General features: G+C 40.8%; 1 protein-coding gene across 4 annotated transcripts; it reads left to right on the forward strand.

The window, feature by feature from the left end:
- On the forward strand, positions 1-24601 carry LOC121191746 (solute carrier family 66 member 2). 4 transcript variants are annotated; one of them, XM_041053121.1, is made up of 6 exons: positions 1-77; positions 517-793; positions 1315-1448; positions 3351-3401; positions 10560-10776; positions 21099-24601. In XM_041053121.1, exons 2-6 carry the CDS (start codon positions 591-593, stop codon positions 21307-21309), a joined length of 816 nt encoding a protein of 271 aa, XP_040909055.1. In that variant the 5' UTR covers positions 1-77; positions 517-590; the 3' UTR covers positions 21310-24601. The 4 variants fall into 4 exon arrangements, with proteins under 4 accessions (XP_040909055.1, XP_040909057.1, XP_040909054.1 ...); XM_041053123.1 differs by having other exon boundaries at positions 16-793; positions 21099-21231; positions 23545-24601; XM_041053120.1 differs by having other exon boundaries at positions 16-793.
- Positions 24602-26511: the final 1910 nt, after the last annotated feature.

Raw genomic sequence — 26511 nt, forward strand, 5'->3', positions numbered from 1 at the left:
GAGAAATCAGAAAAACACAGACAGGGAAGAAGCAGCGGGAATACAGGGACGCTGCGCGAATACTTATAAAGTTATATGTATGTATAGTTTCAAATTTCCTGTCAATTTCAAGGGCTTTGGATACAGTTTCAGGGACCTCGGGGGCTTTCTCCTCCGAGTTAAGTGCAGCCTCTCAAACAACGCTAGCTAGCATCACCACAAGTGTTGAATCAGATTATCAGATACATCCGCCGCTCTCTTCCACAGTAAATATTTCCGCTGCCATAAGTGAGCGGTGTTGTTCCGTCGGATACAGTAACCCAGATATTAATGTTTTCACTGTTTGGTCAGTTGCTGTTAGCCGTTACTGTAACGTTGAGCCCCAGCTCGTCGTCTCTGGTGCCCTGCTCTGCTTGTGATGGCGTGGCAGTAGCTGCTGCTTTGTCTGTGTGCAAACACGGATGTTACTCTCCTCACCCTCTCAGAGTCACCTCAAAGAAGCAGAGGGGGATAAACACCGTGTAACATTCTCCACAGAGCCAGTGACAGTCAGCTGACACCACCTCACAGCCTCTTGCCCAGGTGTTGGACCGGTGAGCCGCAAACTGAACATGGAAGATGAGCTGTTCGACCAGGTCGTGTCCGTGTTTAACAAGCTGGTGTCGTGGGTCGCTGCTGGTGCCATGGTGTTCGGTGGAGTGGTGCCCTACATTCCCCAGTACAGAGACATCCGCCGGACCCAGAATGCAGAGGGGTTCTCCACCTATGTGTGCCTGGTCCTCCTGGTGGCTAACATCCTACGAATACTCTTCAGGTAACACAATATTCCCTGTATGTGATCGCTCAGACCAGCTGAACAACACATCATTAAAAAATCTGGCAGTACAGTCCTCTTCTGCACGGTATAAGAAAGTCTTAAAGTTAGGTCTGAGCTTTAAGCAGTTGTGTAAAGGCATATAAGTTTGGACAGGGGCCTGAAGAAGAAAACCTTCTTAAGTGTAAATTCTTTAACAACAAACTGTGTTCTTACTCTTGTTTGCCTACTTAGTCTAATTGCCCATGCAACTGGTGGGTACTTGAGAAAGCAGAAACACATATGCATATGTTGGTCCCAGGAACCCTAGTGAGATAATCCTGGCAGACATATACAAAGTGATACTTGACACCTTGCACATGCTGCAGCTGATTACTATCATTTCATTCAGGCTGACTTTACCACAGATACTGTACGATAACTGGAAAAACAAGCATGTGCAGTATTCCTGCTGGCAAAGCTTTGCTATGTTAAATATCGTCGGAAGTTTACACTCTCTTTTGTTGTTTTTTCTCCCTCAGATTTGGCCGCTACTTCGAGACGCTCCTGCTGTGGCAGAGCATCATCATGATCGCCACCATGCTTATCATGCTGAACCTGTGCACCAGCGTCCGCATGACCACCGAACTGAACACCAAGAGACGCTCCTTCCTAGGTCAGAAATCCTTTCCAGAGCCTCTTTACAGTCCAGATAAAGCTCACTTACATCAGCACTGTGCGACTGAATGAGTCGGTGTGTCCTTTGAAGTGTATGTGAATAACAGTGTGTGTATGTGTGAGAGAAGGTGCGACAGAGATATGACTGTGTATGAGAGAATAAAAATATCTGAGAGTAAGTGAGGGTGAATGTGTGTGGGCAGGTGCATCTGTAATAATTGAGGGAAAAGTAAACGTGTATGTGAATTGATGTGCATGAATGTGTGTGAGAATGATGTTAACACGTCATCTTGAGTTGATCGTGTTTGAATAATCCAGTTCCAACACGTGCACACGTGCTGCAACTGTAATCAGAAGTTAACAGTGTTGCTGTTTAACTACACAGGAGATTGTTGCCTGCAACATGGTGTGTAGAATGTGTTCGTTAATGCAGTGGATCATTAACAAAACAAAAAAAAAGAAAAGAAATTGCACCTCAATGCAAAATACAATCTACAATGATTTAACTGTTGTTTAACACCTTTTTAATGCACATAACTTTTAAATGAACTGGTAGTTAGCTATTTAAAATGATTGCATCCATATTTTTTTTGTCATTTCCAAATTAAAATTATTAGGCAGGTACCTGTCTAATAAAGGTGCTAGATGTCTAATTTATTGATTATAGAATATCCTCTAATAATAGGGGTAATTGATTTAGTAGGGAAAATATAGATTTAGAGTTTGAGACAGGCATTTATTACTAATGTGTTAATACTGATATTTGCATGACAAATTAGGTATTAATAATTAGGTATGAATAATTGATCCCAATCTGACTGCTATGTGCCAAAATGTCCACAGTTCAAAGCCCACTGCTGCTGCTGCCGACTGAAAAACCTGCAGCGGGGCTTCTTCTGTCTGATAGCTGTCTCATAAAGTTATTCAGTAACCTACACGTTGAAAGACTAGATGCTATTTGTCCCATTTATATCCTAATGCACACAAATGGACAAGGAACAGGCCTCAGTTGTTCTAGAAGTCATGTGTTTGAAGGCTGCATCACATGTTGTTTGCAGAGCAGGAGTTTCCCATCCACGCATACTGTATACTACAGGAATTGAGTGAAGCTGTGCTTCCTGTCCCTGTGGCAGTCTGATGATAGGAAAGGGCAGGACATTTAACTGTAATGAGTGGTAAATATCTGCAGGCTCTGTGTATGTGAATGGAAACTTTGGATTCACAGAGACACTAAAGAAGAACAAAAGTACTGTTGTCTCCGTTCAGAGAGGAGGACATGCAGCCTCGGGTCATTTAGCCATCTTGACAGCCAGTGTGAGTCAGGAAACAAGCGCAGCATTAAACCTGTGAAGCTGCTATGCTACCAGAAGAAGTGAATAGGTGTATTTCTCAAAAGAATCATCAGGACTGTGGGGTGAGGTTTGATTGACAGTGACCTGGCTTCACCTTTTCAAACCATTAAGAACAGCACAGACAAAAACACAAAGAAATCTCTCATGTGAAATAACCCAAACTGTTCTGACTTTGGAGGAAAATATTACCTTCATCAGTACATCAGTAATGGTCAAAATGTGTTTTCAGGGCCTTGAATGGTGCCACATGGATACTTGCAGAAAGTCTGCCAGTGGGAACACTGCTGCCCGTTCTTTAGCACCAAGTGCTCTAACATCAGTGATATAACTAATCAGGGAATCAGATGATCAGGATTTTTGCAGTTTGACCAATTACTCATGATGACTTGAAATGTCTGAGCAACAGTCACAGCATATTAAGTCCTGCTCACATTCAGTAACAGATCAGGGGTCAGCTTTGGCTTTGCTGGAAAAAAATGAAGAAAACCATGCTCTTTTTTTCTTTCCCTTTCTTTGTTTTTTTTTTCCTTTTTTTTTTTGGTCTGTAGCAACAGACAGTAAGGACGAAGAGGTCAGAATCCCTAAGAGGCTCTTTCTGGGTATGTACAGAAACTTACTGTGTCTGCCATGAAACATCAGTTGTAGTTCATCTCGCCTGTCCCTCTCCATCTCTGTGTCTCATGCATGATGACCCAGTGTGGCTGCCGGCACTAACTGATGTTGACTAACTATTTTACAACATGTTTAGATGAAGCATGCAGTTGTGTTGCATCCACATTTACTGTCCGACCATTGTAGCCTCTGCTGTGATGCTTGCGATGCATGTTACCCTACATAACCTCAGTACAAATCACTGACTCATTTTCATTGCAAAACCTGTGTGGATGTGATTTTTCATGTGTTATTTGTGCTTAAACCAGTTTCTGAGGAAATCAAAAGATCATGTTTTCTCAAATCACATAGACTAGTCATTAGTTAGCAGAGGTTCTGACATCTTGTAGTTCTAATTTTTCTCACTTCATTCTTATGTTTTTGCAGTTTGAGATGCAAGGGTTGTTTGATATAAGCTCTCAAACCTAATGTGTTTTTGTGTTTAACGACCCAGTGCATGCTGAAATTATCCTGCCCTGGAATGTGAATGTAAAACATCATTTCTAATGGCCGGTTTTTGCTAACGACTTTTAATCGGTGTTGCCTTCTAACTGGCTTTTTAGACACTCTTTGAACTACACTCGGTTTCAACATAATGTCTCTTTTTTATAGTAGACATGTCACAGACATCACACTGAATACTTCATGCCCTGCACTGATTTGGCCTGCAGTTCATAAGCTGTGCCCCTAATTCCTCACTTCACACTTATTCCATCAAAGCAGGTTTTAACTACGTCACTATGTTCATGAGAAACATAATGTGTGTGTACTTTTGATTCTGAAGTTTGATATCTGATGACGCATGGGTTGTCTTATTTCCCATTTCTATATATCTTTAAAATATTTTTTATTTCTTATATCCCAATGGCTAAAGCAAAGATTAGCATGTAGTACGCAATGTATACTATAATCATGTATTATAGAATTAGGACACAGCATAAGTGAAGCGAAGGCTGTTGTTCCTGGTTTGGACACTAGATGGCAGTACATAACAATATTTGCGTGATGTTAAAAGGCACAGAGCCCACTTGGCTGAGTGTGGTAATAATATATTACAAATTCTCCTCTTGGGACTGACTAATGGATGCTGGATGACTTGGAATTGACGGCCTGTTTTGTAGCCATTTGTTGGATGTTTTCAATCATTTTACGATAAGCAGGAGCAGAAAAGCATTAACAGTTTTCACCAGTATTGTGGCTCTTTGTGGTTCTGCCTGTTTGTCTGTGTCTGGCGTCAGAGGAGGAGCAGGATATTTGCTTCTCTTCGGCGGCCCGTGTGTGGCGCTGCCTCTGGCCTGGCTCGGTTTGCCCACGTGTTGAAGCTGGCTGTGGATCGCCAGGGGCTCGAGCTTCTGTGAATGGTCATCGATCAGTGAGCTCTGCCAAGCACCATTAGAACTGACAGAAAGCCATGTTCTTTGATCGCAGCTTTGCTGGTTTGCACCAGCTCATTGATCTGCAGGTGGGAAAAACCATGGGTAAGCATGTTGTATGTCACAATTCATAGAAAGCATGAAAAACATCCAGGTAGGAGGAAGAAATGGACAAATTAAGGAGCGCTGTGGACTGGTTGGACACAGAGCTTTACTCAGAGGCCTGGAGGAAATGCAGCGGGATGGATGGATATAAGATCAGAGATGCTGCACAGAAAAAACTAAGCTATAGAGACCTCACAATATAACACAGAGCATCAGACTGGTGTCGGTGTGCAGCTGTCAGGTGGAGCGGCCTCTCACACGGCGGCTTTCTGCAGTGACTCACCCACTGTGTTGTTCAGTCAGCGGGGCAAATTCTCAACCTGTACATTTCTCTGATTGTTCAGTTCGTTCCCTTTATTTTCGCTAAGCCTTAATTAAAGCACATATTTGTTCTCATAGCAGAACAGAATCATTTTCACACCAGGCACTTCCATCAAACAGCTGGACATCTGTACCCAGAAAAACACAATGTGGCTTACTTTCATTGGATGCCCAAAGAGGGATGGATTATAATAGATAGGACTGGCTGTGAGCATTTCACATAGAGACATTGTACCTCGCAATTTGGTAGCTGAGATAACATCCTGTAACCGAGAGTATGCATGGACTTGAAGAACACCTGTGGTGCTGTAACTACAGTCGCACTAATAGCCACATCTGTTCTGTACAGTATGTCTTTTATAATAGCATGTGAAGTTTTAGCTCTCAGACGGTGTTATAGCAGCACCGTGTGATTCATATGGACGACTGCCTGCTGCAATCCCTTTGAGGAGATTAAAAGATCAGATCATTTGGCTGTGTCAGAATCAGAAATGCCGGTGATCACTCAGGTGGAGGTAAAAGGGTTTGGAAGGAAAAAGTAAGATGAAATATTTCCAGGAAAAGTTTTGGCGGTGACAGTGGGGAATGTTTCACGTCGTCTAATGTGTGCGTGAGTCAAACTTTACTTTTAGTTATTTTAAAGGCCTGAAAGAGGAAAGCCTAATTGGATTTTTCAAAAATCTCCAGCAGCATAAAAATGAATTTGTGTCAGAAAGCAAACCATCAAACACTGCTCTGCTCCGTGATTGAATATCCTTTATGCAAACTTTAGGGCTTCTGCGGTTTCAGATTCCCTGGTAACTTGCCTGTTTGTTCCCAGGAGGCAGTAGCTCTGTCTTTCAGAACCACATTCTCATTCACTTCCAGTACAGTTCAGTCTTCAAATGAGTTTTTGAGATTATATCTGTAAATAGTCTGTGAATGGAAATCTCTGAAATCTTTGCATTTATTTCAGTCAGCGTTTCTAAGGATCCCGATATGGTACGCAGAAGAAAAGAAATTTGATTGGAGAGGAATAAAAAGAGTCACAACCACAAATTTAAAAAGAACACCTTTAATCACTTTTTAGTCCCCTCGCTGGTTATGACTTTCTCAAAAATAAATCAGTATGTCACGGTGCTTGAGTGGTCCCATACCACAGAAATGTTGGTCTAATGGTGTTACAGAGCTATACAGACAAGACAATACAAGAGATTTCCGTCGCTCTCTTCTGTCTGGTAATGACTCATTTCTCATTCTGGTCTCACAGGGATCTGTACCTGTAGCTTCATTGGGTTTGGCATCTTAGAATTAATCACCTTATCCTGTAGAGGCAGTTACCCCCCCCCCCCCCCCCCCCCCCAGGGGCAGAGAGAGGCCTAACTTTTAGCCCAAGTCCCTTTTATAGAAGAGACGTAGCATTTAGTCTAGGTGGCAGTGCAGAAACGCCGCAGTGCTTTGGCTTGGCAGTGAAAGCCTATTAGTCATTGTGACAAAGTTTCCTGTCCAAATTTCAGAAAATGAAGCCCGCTGAAATCCGAGGTTCAATTTCACAGGCTGTTATAACTGTCTTTCATAGTAATGTTCCTGCTTCTCCCACGGGTGCTTTTGAGTGACAAGCAAGCCATTATTTCAGCTACCCCCATAGACTTTTCCTGGGCCTAACTGAAGCTGACTGGGAACAGTTGGTAAACAAGCAATTGAAATCTCCAACTCTGACCCGTATCTTCCTACACATGTACTGCAACTCTGTGGGACTTCAGACTGAGCTGCATGCAGGATGTTTGGCCACCGCGGGGAGTCCATTGTATGCAGCTCCAGTCTGTTCCCACTCAGCGTCACCGCCGTTGCCACACGGCGCAGGGATTAAAGAGGAAGAGGAGAATGCCCCGGGGTACACAAGTGGCTCAGCGAGAGACGGTGAATGAGGCACAGTGCTGTGATAAACATGCCTTATTGGTCAGTGTGAATTGAAGTGACACACTTCTCTTCCCACAACATACTGTTTTTACACAAAAAAAACTGCACAGAATTGGAGGCAGGTGTGCACGCTCATAGCATGAAAGTGTGCACGTGCAAGATTAAGAGATGATGGCAGCATAGCACTGGCGTGTAGGAGTGTAATTACTGAAGCACCAGGCTGAGAAAAGGGACTGTACAAATAGGTGAAAAGGATATAATCAGAAGAAAGGTGTTCTGTTCTTTGCGAAGTCGCTGGCCACCAAATTAAGTTGCAAGATGGAAAAAAATACATTTAATTCCACCACAGAGGAAATTTCATGTATTATCTCAACTCCAGCCCCTACTCCCCTTCCCGCCCTGGAAACTGGGGCAAAGTTAAGAAACATTTTTTAATGTTCTTAACTGAAGAACTGAGCAACAAATCAGGTAGATAATCATTACAGCCTTTGAGATTGAGTCATTCTTCAGTATTGGCCAACTTTAGCCATATCTAGAAGTAGAAATAAAGCAAAGGTAGGAAATACATATACAAAAGTAAAAGTAACGGTTGCTTTTACATCGAATAAACGTGTCAAAAATCATTTGCTATTGTGACACAGTTTTGTGTTAGGCCTTAATCTCTACTCCAAAAGTCAGCGTTGTTAGGTGGAACATACGTTTAGCTAGCTACTTAGCCATCAGACTAGCAAAACAAAACACTGTAAATGTCGCTGCCAGGTCCTGCTGCTGTGTGCATGTACAACCTAAGCTCACGCTCCATCGTATCATCACTTGGAGCCTTACATGTGTCACATGATCAGTTTTGTGTTCCTTGTGAAGCTGTGCGTGCCTTCAGCAGCCAGGTTGGCGCTGAATGCTACTCTATTGCCCTTGATTGCTTTCCCCTGTGTTTGGCTGTTATCACACAGCGCCAGCCTGGTGCTAGCTGGCCCAGACTCACAGTCCTCTGGCTTTTCTGCCAGCAAGGCGCCACAGCTACACCAGGCATCTGTGGCCACAATACCTACAGAATATACAGTACACATAACATCTCTCAAAGGATATTCTCAGTGTTGATTATACTCAGAACAGAAATCCATGCCCTGTTATATCATTTAAAAACTGTCTTTTGTTCGTCATGCTGCATTTTTGTCACCGTTCTACGTGGTTGTAGGATTTTGCCATTTTGGCTACATTTTCTTGTCTGTCAGGAAGGAACAATTGGATTGGCTCAATATTGCAAAGCCAGGTTACCTCGCACACATACGTGCCTGCCATGCGCATTCATTTAGAAATGCCATCTAAATGTCAGAATCAGTCACCGTTAATTCTCTAATGAAACAATATTTCATTCAATCATAAACTCAAATGTCATAAATGCTTGTATTTCACTTCCAATTTTATCAAGTCTCGAAAAGCGGCAGGTTTGTTCAGTTTAGGCAAAGTATTTAGAAGTGAAGTTATTCCAAACAGTGCTTTGATTTTTTTATTTATTTATTTTTTTCCCTTTTTGCTTTACCTACTGTATGGGCCCTTGTCTGGAGGCCTGCTCAGGCCTCTGCAGCAGGCCTTACAGAGTGCTTCGATGTGCCTCATAGATAAGAAGAACCTTATTTAAACGTGATGGACTGAGTCGGCTCTATTGCGTTTGGCCCTTGTAGAAATCCCATTTAAGACACAGTGTTACAACAACTTCTTTTGCTCCTAGCCATAATTAGATTTTCATGACTAACTCTTTCAATCTCCTCTGCTCTCACATTAAACCAGCAGCTACAAGTGCACTGTTCTTTCACAGCCCTCGAACCATAAAGACACATTGAATGTTTAAGCATCGCTGAAATTGCAGGTAAAGATTTTTTTTGTGTTGCGTATTGTGCCTATTCCCTTATCAGCCACAGTTAAATGAGTACCTGAGGCAATCGACACTTTGTAGGATTGAGATGTTATCACAGTATGATTAGTATTGGCTCCGTTGCTTGTTACAGGAAGCCAGCAATGTTATGCTCAGAATCTTTATCTGATCATTTCCTTGGAGAATGGGAGCTCACGAGAGGTGTTAGGGCATAGAACAGGGCTTAAATCATTCATCAGTGTCCAGATTCCCACCCAGCCCATTACTACTGTGTGGAAAATACTATGATGTCAACCAACTTGTCACCCTCCCTCACCACCTTCACTGTTTCTCACGAAGCCTGCTCCCTCCAGACTCCAGACCCTGGATGTACGAGCTTCTGTTTTGCAAGAATCTGAATGAGAACGAGTCCAAACTGTGAGCAGTTTGAACGGCCTATTTGTAGCTGTGACATATCGTTGTTGTTTTTTCTGAATGCAAGGAGGGGTTTGTGGGAGTTGTGTGAAAATTCACAGCTCAAGTGTGAAGTTAGTTGAAGATTTTCACAATAATAGAGTTTTTGCTTCCTTTTATTAAGTAGATGCAGCTCAAAAAAAAAAACAGTCGGGGTTAATAGATAATTATTTCCTCTAGTGGAAAATGAGAAGTGGGGAGAGGGAGGAAATTTGATTTCATGCAAGTACAAAAGAGTGTAGACGTGTCTCTCAGCTGATTAACTGACCTGAAATTGCAACCACAATGTACAGTATGTGTTATGAGAGTGGAAGAGTTTCTTTCACTATCAAACCCAGTTAGATGTTTGATATATGAATGTAGAATTTTTGCCCTTCTTATAAGCCACAGTTTACAATTTTAAACAATAAATATCATCATTTGTATGGATAGATCTTACTGAGCACATTGATTGCCCTTTTTTTCCCTCAATGGCATTTTCCATTTTCAAGAGAAACTACTAGTAAGGCTCTAAAGAGGTACATCAGAATTGTTATATTGCTCCTCTGTAATGCTGAGACCAGCAGATTTAGAAACAGGAGTCAAAAAGCAAAGATATCCTGACTTTTTGTCCCCTTTATGGGTCAAACTCCAGAAACACTGGATCCTGTTTCCCACAATGAAACCATTGGCATCATTTATTTTACCCTTCCTCCTTAGTAAATACCAACGTCTTTCCCTTTCTGTTTGCTTTTTACTTTCTAAAGTTTTGTTTTTCTTGTTTAAATAACCCAGATGACGCTTTTCACAGGCTGACTCCTCACGTCATGTAAACTGTGTGTAAAGTCAGTGGAATGCCATTTTAAGAAAAGCCAAAGCATATCCATGTTTATTTTGGCATGTAGTGAACATTTTGTTCATTATTGTGGCATGTATCTTAGAATTTGCTTTGCTGTCTTTAATTTTTGCAGGAACTTTATCTTTTTTTCAGGTTACTGTACCAGTACTGACCAGCGGGTGAAGTTCCCATCGGTGGCTGGTTGTTAAAATGTTCATTTCTGTGCACTCATTTCTTTTTTTCCCCTTACATTGTGCACATTTAGACTTTGACTGGAACTACTTCTGGTCATGGAGTCGCTTCGTGGACTACGTGCAGTGCGTGCTGGCCTTCACGTTGCTGGCGGCCTACATCACCTACCTCCTCCTGGACTCGGCGCTGTTCGTGGAGACTCTGGGATTCCTGGCTGTCTTCGCCGAGGCAATGCTGGGCACACCGCAGCTCTACTGCAACTATCAGAACAAATCCACAGAGGGCATGAGGTATGGATTCAGTACTAAACATCCCAGCTTGTTACATTCATTTTCACAGAGGATTCTGTTTATTTTGGCCTTCAAACAGATATTTGAGCTATGGGTCATGGAGAGTGGTGTTAGTTTTGCAGTTCCATGGTACATACTGTAGGCAAGTGAATGTCCAGGTTGCTCTGTTTTATTCTAATTTCAAAGAAGTTACAAAGGCATTAAGATATTTTCCCTATTTTACCCTTTGTTTTCATCATCTGCTCAAACACAGCACTGTGGTGATATAAAAGCAATACTTTGCTCTTAGCTCTTTTCTTCCACATGTATCAGAAGTAATCAAAGCTCAAAGATGAGACTCAGACTCATTAGACTCATTCACACAATGTCACAGTGTGATTCATATACTCACTTACGTGCATTCAGAAAGTTTTCAGACTACTCAACACTGGTAACCTAAAAAAAAAAACAAAAAAAAACAAATGCAAATAGGTGAAGCTTAATATATTTTCAGTGTCTGCAAAAATTAGCAGAAGCACTTTTTACTTCAGACAAAGCATGGGGCCTCCACTGGTATGAAATGTCGTCTGTATTTTCCTACAGTTTGTTTACCACAGTCTGTTTCTTGATTGAAATAGCATGTGACTCAGGGTATTACAGTGAGGCTCAGAATTTCTTTTGATGTCCTTTTATTAATTTTAAAACTAGCAGATGCGTGTCATCAGCTTGCGTCATTCATCTGTGCCTCTCTTTTGAAAATACAACAAAACGATAGCGGTTTTCTCCTTTCCCAGAGCCCCATAAACTTCTTTTTTTGTTTTGCCTCCATCCATTTCAGTATGTGCATATTTTGTTTTCTGAACAACTTCATCACGTCATGTTATATTCTGATTGGTTGGTTTGTAGATGTGGGTTGTAGCAGCAGTCACATTGAGAGAATTTGATCCTAAATTTGATGCTGCCAGGATTTTGATGTTAACTGTCTTTGGTCTCCAAACCACCCGTCAGTGGACGTGTCTCACAGTGAGATTTGACGACCAAAAGATTTTACCACATTTATCTTACACCTGTCAACTTTCATCATCAGGTCGTAGTTTAGAAAGAAGTCTGTGAAGATTGTCAATCATCTAGGTCATGGTATTTCTAAAAGCTATCGAACTCATCCGAACTGAAGAATTCTTTCGGATGAGAGGTGAAACGTCTTCAAGAGTCTCAAACAAGTCCCTGCCTTTCGATAGCTTTTAGAAATTTAGAAATAAGTTTGTTAGTGACTGAGTTAGTGGCTTAGTACTTAAAGTGATGGACAGTGTGTGGGATTCTCTTTTCTCAGACAGCCCAAAACCACATAATGCTAACACACTTTGAATGCAGAGAGTTTATTTACTGGCCCTATTTTTCTCAACTATTTGGATCTTAAGTATAATTTACCAAGAGTCATTCAGATGGAAATCAAAACAAAGCTTGTTGTATCTGTGATTAATGATAACGTCTTTATCCTGATGACTGCTGTTTTATTTATGAGCGCCACTTCCATCACAGGCAGCTCAGAGGGTGTGTTGTACTGTAGCACACACTTGTGAGTAATGGCTCCAGATTATATTGTCTCACATATGATCATTAACACTGACACGTGCTTATTAAGTATTTCTGGCACCTGTCGAGCAGGAAATAAGTACGGGGTCCTGACAACTATTTATTATGCTAAGACGGCAGTTGGCCCTGTGAAGTTTCTCTGAAAATCAATATGATAATGAGGTATTCTGTCTTGCTGTATCTATTGCTAATGTATCATTTTGGCTCATTAATGTTGATTTGCATCAAGTCTCAGGCTGTAATTAGAGGCTTTGATGTAAAATGTGATTTTTTTTTTATGCTGGTAGCTTTCTGGGCTGTTGCCAATAAAGAAACCGCTTTTCCAAATAGTATACACAACTTTAAATGCATAGCACTGCAGACAGTGAAAAACAATGAGATGTAAATAGATATAAAAACAACCCAACAACACATCAGTACTGATTAAAAAAAAAAAAAATTGATTCAGGTTGAAATAAATATGATAAAGAGAAATGTTTAAGTTGTTAAAAAAGAAGTAATTGAAAAGATTAAGCTGATAATGTGTTTATTAAACGATGTGTGAGTTTGAGATTGTCCACAGGACACACAGGGCTGATGAAAAGCTTTCTCGCAGTGTGTGTCCTGCCTCAGAGCAGTGCCCCCTCCCCTCTGCTGGTTGGCTTTCTGCAGCAGACAGATAACAGAGCTCCAGCAGGGCTGCCTGTCCACTTAACCGGCCATGACAGCTCCCACGCTGGGCCTTTCCCTACCCTCTCTGTCCCATGCCTTATTTATTTTTGATTTTTTTTTTTTTGGAGTGGGGGGAGCGCCAACCCGACACTTTGTCTGCCACCCTCATTGTCCATGAAGCTCTCTACATGATGTGCTTTCGGAAGGAATTTACCTCTCTTATACTGGCTGCAGTGCTTTCTGGTCTATTTCGGTGTGTGTGCCACTTCCATGATGGATTTCTCCCTCTATGATTGTCGAGACCTTGAGAAAAAGTGCTTTCGCTTTTATTCTGAAGGCCTGACAACAAAACCTAATGACTGCCATTAATGTTTCAGAAATAGCCCAACAATTTTCAGCTGTCAAACCCAGCGGCAGCAGGAAATATCATGTGGTCTAAATTTGACCAATTATCCATTGGAGTAAAATGCACAGCTAAACAATGCAATTGATGCAGAAATCAAAGGCACATCACCAAACGTTTTCTGTGGTTTGCAGTGTTTTTATGTTGATTATGTCCTAAATGCTTTATAGTATAGCCAAAGTTACTTTGGCTCCGTTTTCACAACAAAGTTTCAGTGTGTAATTATTACCTCAAAGCTAGTTGGGTTGTTTGGTGATGCCCGTGGTTTCTGGGGTAACAACAGTATTGCCGCATAATAACAACATAACATAATAACAACTTAGAAAAAAAAGGGGAACTTTTTAGTGCAATATTATGTTTTCCAACATTATAGTGTTACTGTGTTTTTAGATGGTTGGACTTACAAGTTATTGAAATATCTAAGGCGTTGGTGCCCAGTATGCAGTGAAATACATTGGTCACAATCATTATTTTATATATTTTATATATATTCTAAAGTACCATAATACCCAGCCAGTATGAAACATGGATCTTCATGTTTGTCAGTTCTTTGTTTTACCCTGCAACATATTCTTCCATCCATCGGCCAGTGCAGATAAAGCTGCTGTGGAAGGCAGAGGACATTGTCATTTCCAGTTCTGTTTATTGTTTGTGTCGTCCCTGTGTGCACAACCTGTTGAGTCTGGCAAGCTGTTGCTAGGTTACTTTACCTCAGCACTTTGTTCAAGGCATCTGTGTGTGTGTGTGTGTGTGCGTGCGTGTGTGCGTGCGTGCATGCATGCCTGTGTGTGTGTGTGTGCAGGTATAGGAAGCAAAATCCTATAAAGTGAGGGTGTTTTGCTTTCAAAGAGCATTTTTTAAGGTTAGAGCTTGGGTGCAGGGTTACGATTGGGTAAGTGTTTGAGCTGAGGCTATTTTTAGTGATGCCAAAGTGAGAGATAAGGGTTTGGAAATGAATGAATGTGTGTAAGTGTGAATGAATAAGCACACACATGCATTTTGCAGAGACAAAAACAAACAGACAGGAGAGGTAAAGCAGAGTGCCCTTTCCTGTAAGTGCCTGGAGCAAAAAAAAAAAAAATGAAACAATCGAATCCCATGTTGCACATCCGTGTGGAAACACATCACGCCGACTTCCTCCCAATTAATGGCCCAGCCAGTGTGCCCCCACTCCAACTACAGCAACATTTTAAGTATTACTTTCCAGCACTTGAATATTCAGGCTCGCAGTCGGAAGCTTCAGCACCTTGTTCACCCAGGGGGATGGAGTCAGAGCAGGATAAAGGTTGCCAGCTGCATGAATCATATTGGATGTCCTCAGTGTGTATACACACCAGAACTGCTCCATGACACACTGTCAGACAGGCAGCAGCAAAGCAGTTTTTAATAATGAAATATGGATGGGGTGCGGAGGGAGGATGGTGAGTCCTGCTTTTGTCCCATGGGGATGTTGCTGAAGGAATGTGGCATTTATCTGATGTTAATTCACCCCCAAGTTTTCTGTCAACCTCACAGATGCAGTTTGACACCAGCACCTGCTCTGTTACCATAATGGAGCCCTAGAAGTTTGCATTGATACCACCCATAAATTGTTAACGTGATGACAGCACTGTTTTCTGTCCCATCCAACTCTCTATATTTTTTTTTTACTCCCAGTGTCGTTTTACCACTCTTCTTCTCCTGTTTTAACTTGTTGACAAGATTTCAACTCTCGCACATCACATATGCGGTTTGCAATGATGAATTGTATGGCAGGTGTTTAAAAATTCGTAATAATTTTCTAAACAATAGGTCACCCCCAAGTTAAAATGGCAGCTGTCACTAGCCAATTTCATCAGCTATCGCTAGCTAGTTAGCTCGCTAATTAACATTAGCTCTGTGAGTTTTTTACAAAGGCAACATCTTGCATATCCAATGTCTTGGCAACACCATGCTAAAAGATGAAGAACTAATAGAACTAATGTTTATGTCCAAGAAAAAAAGTCAGCATCCTCTCCAGTCCATTATCTGTGCAGAGGACATAGAAATAAAGGAGCAGGGTGGAGCTACTTAACCCTGATATTACAGTAAAGTATAATATGGAAAACTTCAGATCAGACTGTTTCTTCATTCTAACATAATGTGTGGTTGAATGCTTAATGTACCACAGACTTGGCAGAGGTTAAATTTATGCTTTATTGTTTGCATTTTCAAGTCGTTAACATTTACAAGAGAAAAGGATTTGAGGATGGGAACTAACTGAGAAATAACATAACTCTAAAGTCTGATAGCATTCAGTACCAGTGGGGGAATATTAAAGTGCACGAGTCAGTCCTGAATGGGGCTTTTTATGCCTCCACGCCAGTGACAGTCGGCATGTGAATTTTACTTTTTAAGTCTCCTACCATTTAATTAAAAAAAGAAAAAGAAACTAAATTAAGTGTCATTAATGCTGGCTGTGTTATTATGGCCCAATTTTTGTACTTAATACTTTTTTTATTTTTATTTTTATTTTTGTTTTTGTTTTGTTTTTTCCTTTTTCAGTTTAAGTCAACATAATTTAGAAATCTTCTTGAATCACTGAACTTGTTGACACTATTTGGAACCAAGACAGACTGTGTTAGCCAAAGCTACTGTAAAAACTTGTGAAGACAGAGTATGTGTGGGACATTAAGCTGGATGAAAGGTGCGATGCATGTGTCTGTGTATGTGCAGTTCGAGGGGGATGAGACGGTGTTGAAGGTTTTGAGTTAATAGTTTTCAGGCTGCTTCTATTAATAGATGGTCCCAAGCCTGTGGAGCGAGAGGTACATACTGATACTGACCAGCCTGCCATAAAACAAATAAAATACAACAACACAGACTTAAAAACACACACACGCGCACACACACACAGACAAACACAAAACAGGGAGATGGGACATCCAGACAGTCAACTGCAGCCTTATAAGGCTTGTGGTCTTGAGCTGCATCCCAGTATGCTAGATAAAAGAGCCAGAGCCTTATTTAGCTTGCAAGCTGCTGTCCCACACACACACATGCACACATAGAGTCATGTGCTGGGTTAGATGCGGATTGACTACCGATGGTGCCTGGGCTGTCACCCCTGAGGCCAGATGCATGGTGATGCTGTGTCTAGCAGGGCTGTAGAACAGAGCTCCCTGCAGCACATCACTGCAGCCGGAGAACCTTCAGATCATCTGTCCAACCCGTCCACCTGCCATCTGCTCACATCACTCAGGGGCTTGCTTTCTCTTTCTTGCATTAGATGAAAATGAATCAATTTGTTTCTATTCCTTCAGGGTGGAAAATCCTGTTGAGATTTAGGGATGGAAGTGAAGTCTTATTTTGTGATAGAATATCTTTGCTTAGTGTATGCCATGTATTTTTCCCAATTCATGCACAAAAAACTAAAAGATAAATTAGGCATAGGCCAGTGCAGCAGTTGTACTGTAAAAACTGTATCACCCACTCCTCCTGTCAAAGTAATTTTTTACCCTAAAGTAGTTTATACACCTATGTCGATTTGTTCATATTAGATTAAAATAGCCGGTCAATATATCTGCCAGTCTGTGGTTTAGCCTCCAGAGTGTCCTTTTGGTTTTTTGTATTCAAAGCAATACAAAAAAAAAAAAAGCCAGTTCTTCTATACAATGCGTCTGCAGCCCATTGTAGAAATTCTGTGGTCCAATGCAGCTCTGCTTCTCCAAAAATGTCATGTGGGCCCAGAGCAGAGTGTGCTTTGTCACGTCCTCCCTCTATAGACACTGATCATCCACAACATACATATGTATATATTTATTTATATACACACATACACACACATGTGGCTGATTGGTGTATGTCTTGAAGAAGGAGACAAATAAATAGCCAGACATGTTCGTGCCCTGTCCCCCAGTCCTCCCTGTGTTACCACTTATTAGGGAACCAACGGAGGAATTGATCAAACACGAATCCTGCCTCTCTCATCATTACCTGCAGGTACACCTCGTCATAACTCAGACAGCAGCCGCTGAGGAACAGAGGGGAGGAAAGGAGGGAGGATGGGGGAGGGAGGGTCTCTTTCCACAGAGCTAACAAGCTCCTTACTGAGAGAGAGCAGTGTGAGGACGGCAGGCAGGTGGGAGGCAAATGCAAACAGGTATAGAGAGATGAGGAGATGGTAGAGGGAGGTGGTGGAAAGATGAATGGATGGAGAGAAAAGAAGTGTTGTGTAGACTTGGCTACTGATAAAAGAAAAAGTGTGTGAAAGTGGAAGCCAGAAGGGACATTTGGAGACGCTGCAGGGAGAGAGCTTGTAAAAAGTAAGAAATGAAAATATGGAAAAAGGAAAAAGAAAAAAAAGGGAGAGAAAATAGCAAGGTTTGCACAAATTGGCCTTACAAATGAAAAGGGCTAAGGTGAAGCTGGAGGCATGAATAATGCAAGAGGAGATTGGCGGCAAAGCTTTGCCCCAAAGAGGCTAAAAAGCAGACACACAGTTGGGGTTACATTAAACCCTGTGGGGTGGGAGCACTAGATTTCCCCTCATCCATTTTTTTTACATCTGTTAAGAGGCTTATAGAAAGACAGCGAATCTGCTAACACAAAGACTCATCTTGCTTCACGTGCAATCATATCGCCATGTTTCACCTTCTGCAGGAATCAAAGCTTTGTTCTGTGACATGTTTATTTCACTATGTTCCCTCAGAGGATCCACAGGGGTCAGGACACGTGACAAAATTCAGTTATGAATTTACGGGTAATACTTGACCCTGCCACGGATTAATGGTTATGACCCTATTATGAGATTACAGCTTTGATTGATTTGCCTTACATCAGTGGAATATTAAATTGAATGTGGTGAAATATATCATGAACATCAGCCTGTCAAGAGCAGAGCAAACAGCTGTTGAGAAAAACAGGCAGGAAACAGACTAGATGGGCCTCTCCTTTACATTTTCACTCACCTGTTAGGTCTTAGACTGGTCTGCTGGGGTCTGGGTGAAGTGAATTTTGTCATCAGTGGGTGTGTCCAGCTCTCTTTGGACGTCAGTGCACCCACCAATTTGTTGCGTCCATACCAACTTGTCCTCATGGCCACTACACTACAAAGGCACATAGGCAGCTCCACGCAGACTCCAAAAAAACAAGAAAGTAGTATAATAAGAACAACTACATGTCTTTGGTGTCTGCAGCTGTCCACAAGGGGCTATAATTGAAGCTTCACACTGAAAGGGTCAGGAAGAGGCTGCCTTGTCCAAGAAGACTCGGCCCTGTGATTGCTGCCAAAGGCACTTCAAAAAAAGTACTGAACTAAGGGTCTGAAAACTTGTTGTAAATGTGAGATTTCAGTTTTTGATTTTTGATAAATTTGCAAAAATGTTTGCAAAAATTTTTTCAGTTTGTCTTTATGTGTTTTTGAGTGTAGATGGAGCAGTACAATCTACAGTACAAATGGTAATTTTCTCCATTTAAAATTAAATCTACAACACAATAAAGTGTGCAGAAAGTGAAAGGGGTCTGAATACTTCCTGAAGCCCCTGTAATTTCCAGAACAATTGTATTGTACTGTATTCCTTGGTAGAAAGTGGTTCCAGTGAAAAGTCTTGATGCTGTCTGTGGATCATCCAGTCCTGAGTAACAGGAACACAAATTATGGATAAAGATGATTACTTTTTTTTTACCTAATTTAAAAAAAAAAAAAAACTAACCCTAACCCAATTTTCAGTAACCGCATTTCATATTACATTTTCAGCATATGAAAACGGAAGCTCGGAAATGGGATATCTAAATCACTACATTAAAAGTAATAAATATATTCTGCAGCTAAAGATAGTGACATTACATTATTGATTTTACGATTGCCAGTTGTCATAGTAACATTTTCCCCCAGTTTCTGGGGGAAACATTGTATTGTACTGAGTCGGATGGAGAAACCTCAGAGGCAGATATCTCAAAACCTGGGAAAATAAAACCAAATCTATCTTGCATGGCTAGATACCACTGAGTATGAACCAGCCCTTTAAATTCAGGTTAGCTCTTGGCACAGTGACAAAAAAAAATGTCCTGCAAAGCATAATCGAATAGTGCTGACCAATCAAACCGACACAGTTGAGTGAAAGGATTTCAAATGTCTCAGCATGTGTTTGTATTGTTGTAGGCAGGTTGCATTAGGAAGCACGAGATCCTGTGTGTCTACTTGTGCACATAGGTGCATTGTAGACACAGTGCTGGCTCAGTCCTTTCTTTGTTAGCATTGCCTACATGAATCCCTGCCTCAAGCAAAAAATAAAACTTTATGAACAAAGAAAAAAAAAAAAAAGAAAATTCAAACACAAGTAAGCCTTGCAAATGTCGATAGGTGTGTTGATGCTGTCAGAAACTGGTACAGAAAACACCCTCTACCAGCAGCAGCACTTTTAATGGAACTTTACAAGATTTTTAGTGGCCATGTCCCAATATTTCCTGAGTGCAGGGGTGTACTGTGTCTTTGTCTATTTTTGGAGAGTATATGTATATAAAGTTGGGTGTTTGGACCCTGGGGTTTGGTTCTTTTCCTTTGCTGCTTCTTCTCTCGTTAAGACTTCCTTTCCCATCTCATTAGCTGAGTGCTTCTCAGTGCCAGTGCGAGGACAAAGATTGTGCTTAAAGGAGCTTTGCCTTCCCAAATCACATGGGTGTTTTTCTCAAGTTGCTTCTCAAACAATAACTCTTTAATGTTAATGTAAAACTCATCCCATGGATTGCCTCACGAGCCACCCTATGAACATTCAGCTCAGTGTGTGCCCAAAATGCTCATATGAGTGTTATAGTTAGAAATGTGCCACAGGATGTAGAGTTGATGAGAAACGAGCACCCTGAGAAGATTCATTATTTCAATTTCCCATGGTTGTTATTGTGGCAAATTTGCTATTCTCTCCTTGCCTGAACTGATATTGCATTTCTCTGACCCCTTTTCCTGCTGTCATTAACATCAGCTCTTGGTAACCAAATTGAATTTAGACAGAGCAAAAATAAATCGAGGTGGAAATGTATCCAAGATCCAGTAAATGTCTGGTCAAACAAGAGAACAGGAGACAAGAGAAGATGCTGTAATGCCAAATAGAAATGTATGGAAAGTTTTTGACATCAAATGAGTAATTATGAAATTAATAATCACAGAAACAAATCCCCCAAAACGTGTGTAGAAATAACAAAGTGTGAAATAATTTAAGATGTTTTTAGAATTTGACTAATTACTGTCATGAGATAGAGGAACAAAAAAGTAATTTTGAATCAGCAAATCAACTATATACCATACATAAACTCAATCACTAACAGCTGTTTTATTTAGCATAACAATACTAAACATGCTGTCGAACCAGCCAGTGCTTGCCGACGCCAGCCGGAGCTAGCTAACACTACTAACATTAGCTCCTCACTTTGATGCTGAGAAATTATCGTGTAGTTTTGTTAAGCTAAATAAAAGGTTAGTTACTGTGTTTTCACTGTGATCATTTACAGCAGTAGACTTTGCTTTATTTCAGAATAACTTTGACTTGCTGTTGCTCTAGATAACCGGAGTTAGCTGGTTAGTGGTGGGTGGCCCACTCTGCCTCCTGAGCCAGACTCGCCCCAAAATGAGCTCTAGTAAAACTGTCATGAAAACAAGAATGCTGAAATGTTATTTTCAGTTGAGTTTTAATGATTTCTGTTTCCTTTATGCAGCATCTCTTCTTTTACTCTTTCCTCCCAGTATCAAGATGGTGCTGATGTGGACCAGCGGCGACACCTTTAAAACGGGCTATTTCCTGATCACCCAGGCTCCCGTACAGTTCTGGACATGTGGCCTGCTGCAGGTCATCGTGGATGTCGCCATCCTGTTCCAGGTTTACTATTACAGCCGCTACCCGCAGAAACCTGTCTCCCACACTGTCTCCCATACCACCAGTGCCAAAGCCCTCTGAGAGCTGCTGCGGGCTCTCGGAGGACACTCAAAGCAGCAGTGTGGAAGCCTGTTTAGAGGAGCCGCGGACATGTATAAACATACATGAATACCAAAGCACCCTGAGATGATACAGGCAGCTCACTGTCGCCTCTGAGTATACATGAAGACACATACACACCCATAAATAAGGCATGAACATACACAGACACTTAGTGGTGTCTGTGGCGATACCTGAAGGACACTTGTTCTACACAAACTGACCTTTTTGTTTTATTTATTCTCCTATTGACTTCTTCTCAATGCAACAGTATGCTTGTGTCATGAAATGCAGACTTCTCAAAGAATATATCCTTGAATGAACCAGTGCATGTGGAGAATATTATGCACATACATGAATATACAGTATATATAAACTGCAGATGTATGCACTGAAATCTATGCTCAAGGAAACGTGGACCAATTTTTTTTTTTTTTTTTTTGTCCACATATGCTGATGATTGTTGCATGGACCCTCTGCCTTAAAACACACACATTCAGACATGACTTGCTGCATTACCAGCAACATAAATGTATGAATCAATCAAAAAAAAAAAAAAAAAATCTTTACATACGTTACCGAATGTACAAAATGGCATTTGTTATTCAGTTGTTTTCCCCAACACAGTGGAGAAATGCTGGTCAGTCTACCGCTTGTTGGACAGATGGTCACCATGTGCTGTGACACACAGGCTCAATCCTTGTGGGATAAAACTGTAACAAACTAGAGGCAATCAAACTTTACCAAAAGAAGAAAAATCCCAAAGGTTTGGAGATGCAGTGCACTGGCATCTAAACGGCAATTCTTCACAAACATTAGTGGCCTTCGGACTAACGGAGAGAGGAGAAGAAAGAAATTTGGAGACTTAAGGGCAATCTTCGGTCTGAAGCCAGTGTTGCTGTTGAGCTGTAGGAAACATTGTGAAACATTGTGAAACATCATCATCGTCATGGCCAGTGTTTGCCCTTCATGGGTTGTCGAAAAGCTAATGCCAACAATTTTGTACTGAAGCTGTTGTTGACGTTTTGTATATGATTTTGATCATTTTAATGCCACAAATTCCTGAAACCCCCACAGGAATCAGTTTAGATCCCAGGTGCCTGGATTCTTAAGAATCACTCAGATTGAACAGGAAGTGAACTTTAGACAAGGCACAATTGCATCTACTGTCATTGAGGCATGTACATGGAGATTTACTCTGGGACAAAGACAAGTCTTCATGAGTTGAAAATGTGTTTAAGCCAATTTCAGCCAAACCACTCCATTAGGTACAGGGACCAGAGGAAGAAAAGGAGGAAAGCCTGGAGTAAATAGTTCTGCGATCAGAGATGCACAAACACAACACAGACACACTCCATGTGTTCATACACACTTGCTGTGTAGGCTGTTAGCTAGTTATAGCTGATGTTTGTACTGTCAGTGTTATAAAGTCTGTTCTAGGGCAAATGGAGAGGTATTACAAAAACACTCCAGTGGTCATTTAGGATGAAATAGCATTTATACCACAGGATCATCCATGCAAAGTCAAGGAAGTGATTCTCATAAGTTAGCTTTTCATTAAAATACAACTCCGCTTTATTACAACATTGCTGCATTTATGTAATGTTGGCAGAATGCGAAGAACAGAAAATCAGTTATCAGTGTAGAGGTTATCCATGTAGTCACATGATTTCAAAGAGCCTAAGTTAGCTGCATTTGTTTTTACTGCAAGTAGGAACTGGCAAAAATTTCCAAAGTTTCTGATTCAGAATTTCAACTTTCAACTGACGTTTTGCCCATCTAGCTGCTCAGATATACAGTCTGAACAACATGAGGTAGAAGTGGCATTATTTTTCACATTTTGGGCATTTGTAATTATAACATTATACTCAGTTAATTGCTGAAATCCAGGAGTGCAGCAACAAAAGAAGTCTCAGCAATTAGCAAGACAAAAATGTAGGTTATGCTTTCTCTGCGCCAGATTGAATTGTTTCTTCTGGTTAGAAGTTAGCGCTTTTTTCAGGGTGCCGTGTTTTTTTGTTTTGTTCGTATGCACCTCAACTAAAAAGCGTCAAACGTTGAAAAAACTACAGATAATTCTAAAACATCTACAGGACAACTGACCAAAATGTTAGCTACATAGCTAGTGCTATGTAAATAGAATAAAATAATCTCTCTGTTAATGTAACTCGATCGCTGTTGTCTCTCGCTCTCGCTGTCTTCCGCTGTCGCTGTTAGATCACCAGAAGTTTTGACCGGAAATACTGGCCCACACACTGAAGCTCTAACATCAGCGGTCGCCATATTGTGCAAGGAGCGAATTGCCAGTAGGTAACACTGATTGTCCAGTTTATTATTTATACCGCAAATCCCATAACATCCCCTGATATCCACTCCAATGACTCCAATTCACTGTGTGCTTCTTTGGGCAGGTTGCACTCTCTTTTGCTATTGTTGTTGTTTTGTAATGTTTCTCTCGGGGGGGGGGGGGGGGGGGGTGCCAAACCAGGAGGTGTACGACTGTCAGCCCTTCAGTGAACTGTGTACCAGAGCAGACCTGATTCTGTCCTCTTCTTCTAAGCCTCAAGAAATGAAAACTTCCTTTTGTTCCGTTGGGACATGGTAAGAGTTTTTTTTTTTTTTTTTTAATGAATATTTCTTTCTCCCGTTAAATATATTGTTTGAAAAATCGATGGTGGATGGCTCCTTGGTATCCTGATAGTGTAGGTGCATATTTTGTGTTTACACCTATTTAGCCAGCTTATTTATTTTTGTTATCATTTTTTTTATAATCTTTAAATGTCAGTGTAAGGTTCAGTGTGCCTGTTCTTGAGTCAGACTGGGGTCAGGGTGACTGTGTTGCATGGATAATGTGAGATACCTGATGTGTTCTTGTTGAGCTGAACAGGATCAAAAGGACCTCAGAGCTCCTCTTTCCTCACTTCATTTTATTCTGTGTGTCTGATTTTACTTTTTTTACTTTGTTTTCTGTCAATTGGTTCATTTATTTTATCGTATGATGGTATTTTGCCATAGAAACTGCATCTGTGAAACCCACACGTAGTATGTTAATGTACCAAAAATATCATTACAAGGATGTTTTTTTATGCTATTTTTACTATGTTACATCTGTTAGTTTGTATTTCATTTTTCTACTAAAATGCCAGCATCCCACCTCAATATAACAACATCCATCAACACTAGAGGCTTTTTAAACACAGAGTATTGTCGAGAATCTAACTCGGTATTGTCACCCAATAAAGAGAGGAGGGAGAGAATCATGCGTCATGTTTAATCTGATGGAGATGTTTGTGTCAGTTTCTCAGACATCCACCGTTGCTCCTGTCAGCGGTTCAGCTCTGACAGACATCAATTGTCAAAGAAAGAATAAGCCCACCCGCCAGGGTCCTTCTTTGGGCTTTGGGCATATCCCATATGAAGCAATAAAAACCCCATAAATTGTAATGTGCTGGGCTTTAGCATCAAGCTCTCCACTGATGCACAGAGGAGAGGCTACACACATAATAGATGTACCAGCTGAAAAGGGGTAAAAAGGATGGATTTGAAAAGGCATTTTCTAAATGCAGAGCCAGATTGATTATGTTCTCGCTAAGTATTTCAAAATGCCATTAACCAAGACATGGCTGACTCTTATAGAGTAGGCTTGGATAACATTTGTACTTTTTTTTTCTTTTTTGTTGATACAAGTTGTTTTACTGGATTAATCTGCTAAACAAAATGAGATAATGAGAAAATCTTCTCCAAACAGAACAAACTGTGAACGTCTTATCTATAAATGTATATATGAGCAGAACCTCATGGGCCCTCTTTTACAGAAACGTGTTTAAACTTTATCTTTAATTTAAACTCTGTGTCAGGAATCCATAAACACAACCCTCAGAATAAAATTCTGAATTGCGCTCAGCGCCTCAGGAGTTTGAGTGAGTGTGGGAGAGCTTCCCTGTGTGATAAATACTGTAAAATGTTTGATACTGAAAAGTGCATCGCTGCATCAAACCAGATGCGATGGCTGGGACTCGTTTACGCAAAAATCTATATCCGAGGACAGTCACATTGCAAGAATTTAATGTCTCATGTCTATACAACCTTCAAAATATTCTCTCACTGACTTGTTATACATGGTTGTGTCTTTGGAAACAAACTGTGAAGTGCCGTCGTCTAAAACAACCTGCTTGAAGATTACAGCTGTGAGGTGTATTCAGCTCATGGTTTATTTTTCCCGCAGCCTGATCCTCAGCTTGACCTCGCTGAGCTAACAGTGAGAACAGGAGGACCCTTTCAACAGAATTATTCAAAGCTGAACACTTCATTGAAGCACTGTCAGTATTTACAGTGCACTGAGCCAACATCAGTCCTGCAAAAGGAATTAATTTATTATTAATAACGCGTGTGGAAAAAAACATGAACCAAGGCACAGACAAACCAATTTAAGATGTTCAGAGTGCAGAAGTACAGCACGCACTGTCTTGCAAATTTGAGAGTGTCCTTGTGTATAATACATTGTTAAATCAAAGCCTCTCCACATTGGGACTGTGTTCATTATAATCTTTATTACATTTTTCAAAAGAAGCTGTTCCTCAAGCCATGGATTTATGGTGCAAAGCACAAATCCATTTATATTGGGATTCTGTTCAAATTATGTCTCATTGCACCATCCGTTCCTCATCAAAACAGTAACTTCATCAGTACCTAAATATTGTAGATATAATACTTTTAAGAGTGTTCGGTGTAATATTGTCATGCTTTTTAATGATTCAGTTATCAGTGACTGCGATTCAGAGTTGGCACAGTAAGTCTGTATGGCACTTTAAAAATATCTGAACCTAATTTGCACTCTCAAGCACTTACACTGCTTTGATTGGCTCCAACTTGACAACAATTTGGGGAAATGTTTTTTTTAATGTGTCCCTTCAAAGTAAAAGGGCTTCAAGTCAAAGAAATGAAGCGCTGTATTTACAATTATATGAGCAAATCATGTAAGACTATGAAATTTATTTGTAACACCTGAAACGAGTTCAGACTTTAGCATTTCACGTCTGTTGTTTTCACTACCCTAAGGAACATGTATAATATTTGCCACAGTCAGTCAGCCTCTTTGAAGTGAAACAACCTTTCAGTAACTGTTTATTTCTCTGACTCTTTAATTTAGATTAAAGAATGGCTCTGAATTTTTTTTGCCACCAA

The sequence above is a fragment of the Toxotes jaculatrix genome, chromosome 13 (genome assembly GCF_017976425.1).
Source record: "Toxotes jaculatrix isolate fToxJac2 chromosome 13, fToxJac2.pri, whole genome shotgun sequence".
NCBI classification, from domain to species: domain Eukaryota; kingdom Metazoa; phylum Chordata; class Actinopteri; family Toxotidae; genus Toxotes; species Toxotes jaculatrix.

Bases quoted from the DNA above. Each gene is read 5' to 3' on its own strand.
- LOC121191746 (XM_041053121.1), top strand. From the start codon at position 591: ATGGAAGATGAGCTGTTCGACCAGGTCGTGTCCGTGTTTAACAAGCTG. The intron at 794-1,314 runs GTAACACAATAT...TTTCTCCCTCAG, and splicing joins ATCCTACGAATACTCTTCAG to ATTTGGCCGCTACTTCGAGA. The intron at 10,777-21,098 runs GTATGGATTCAG...CTTTCCTCCCAG, and splicing joins AAATCCACAGAGGGCATGAG to TATCAAGATGGTGCTGATGT.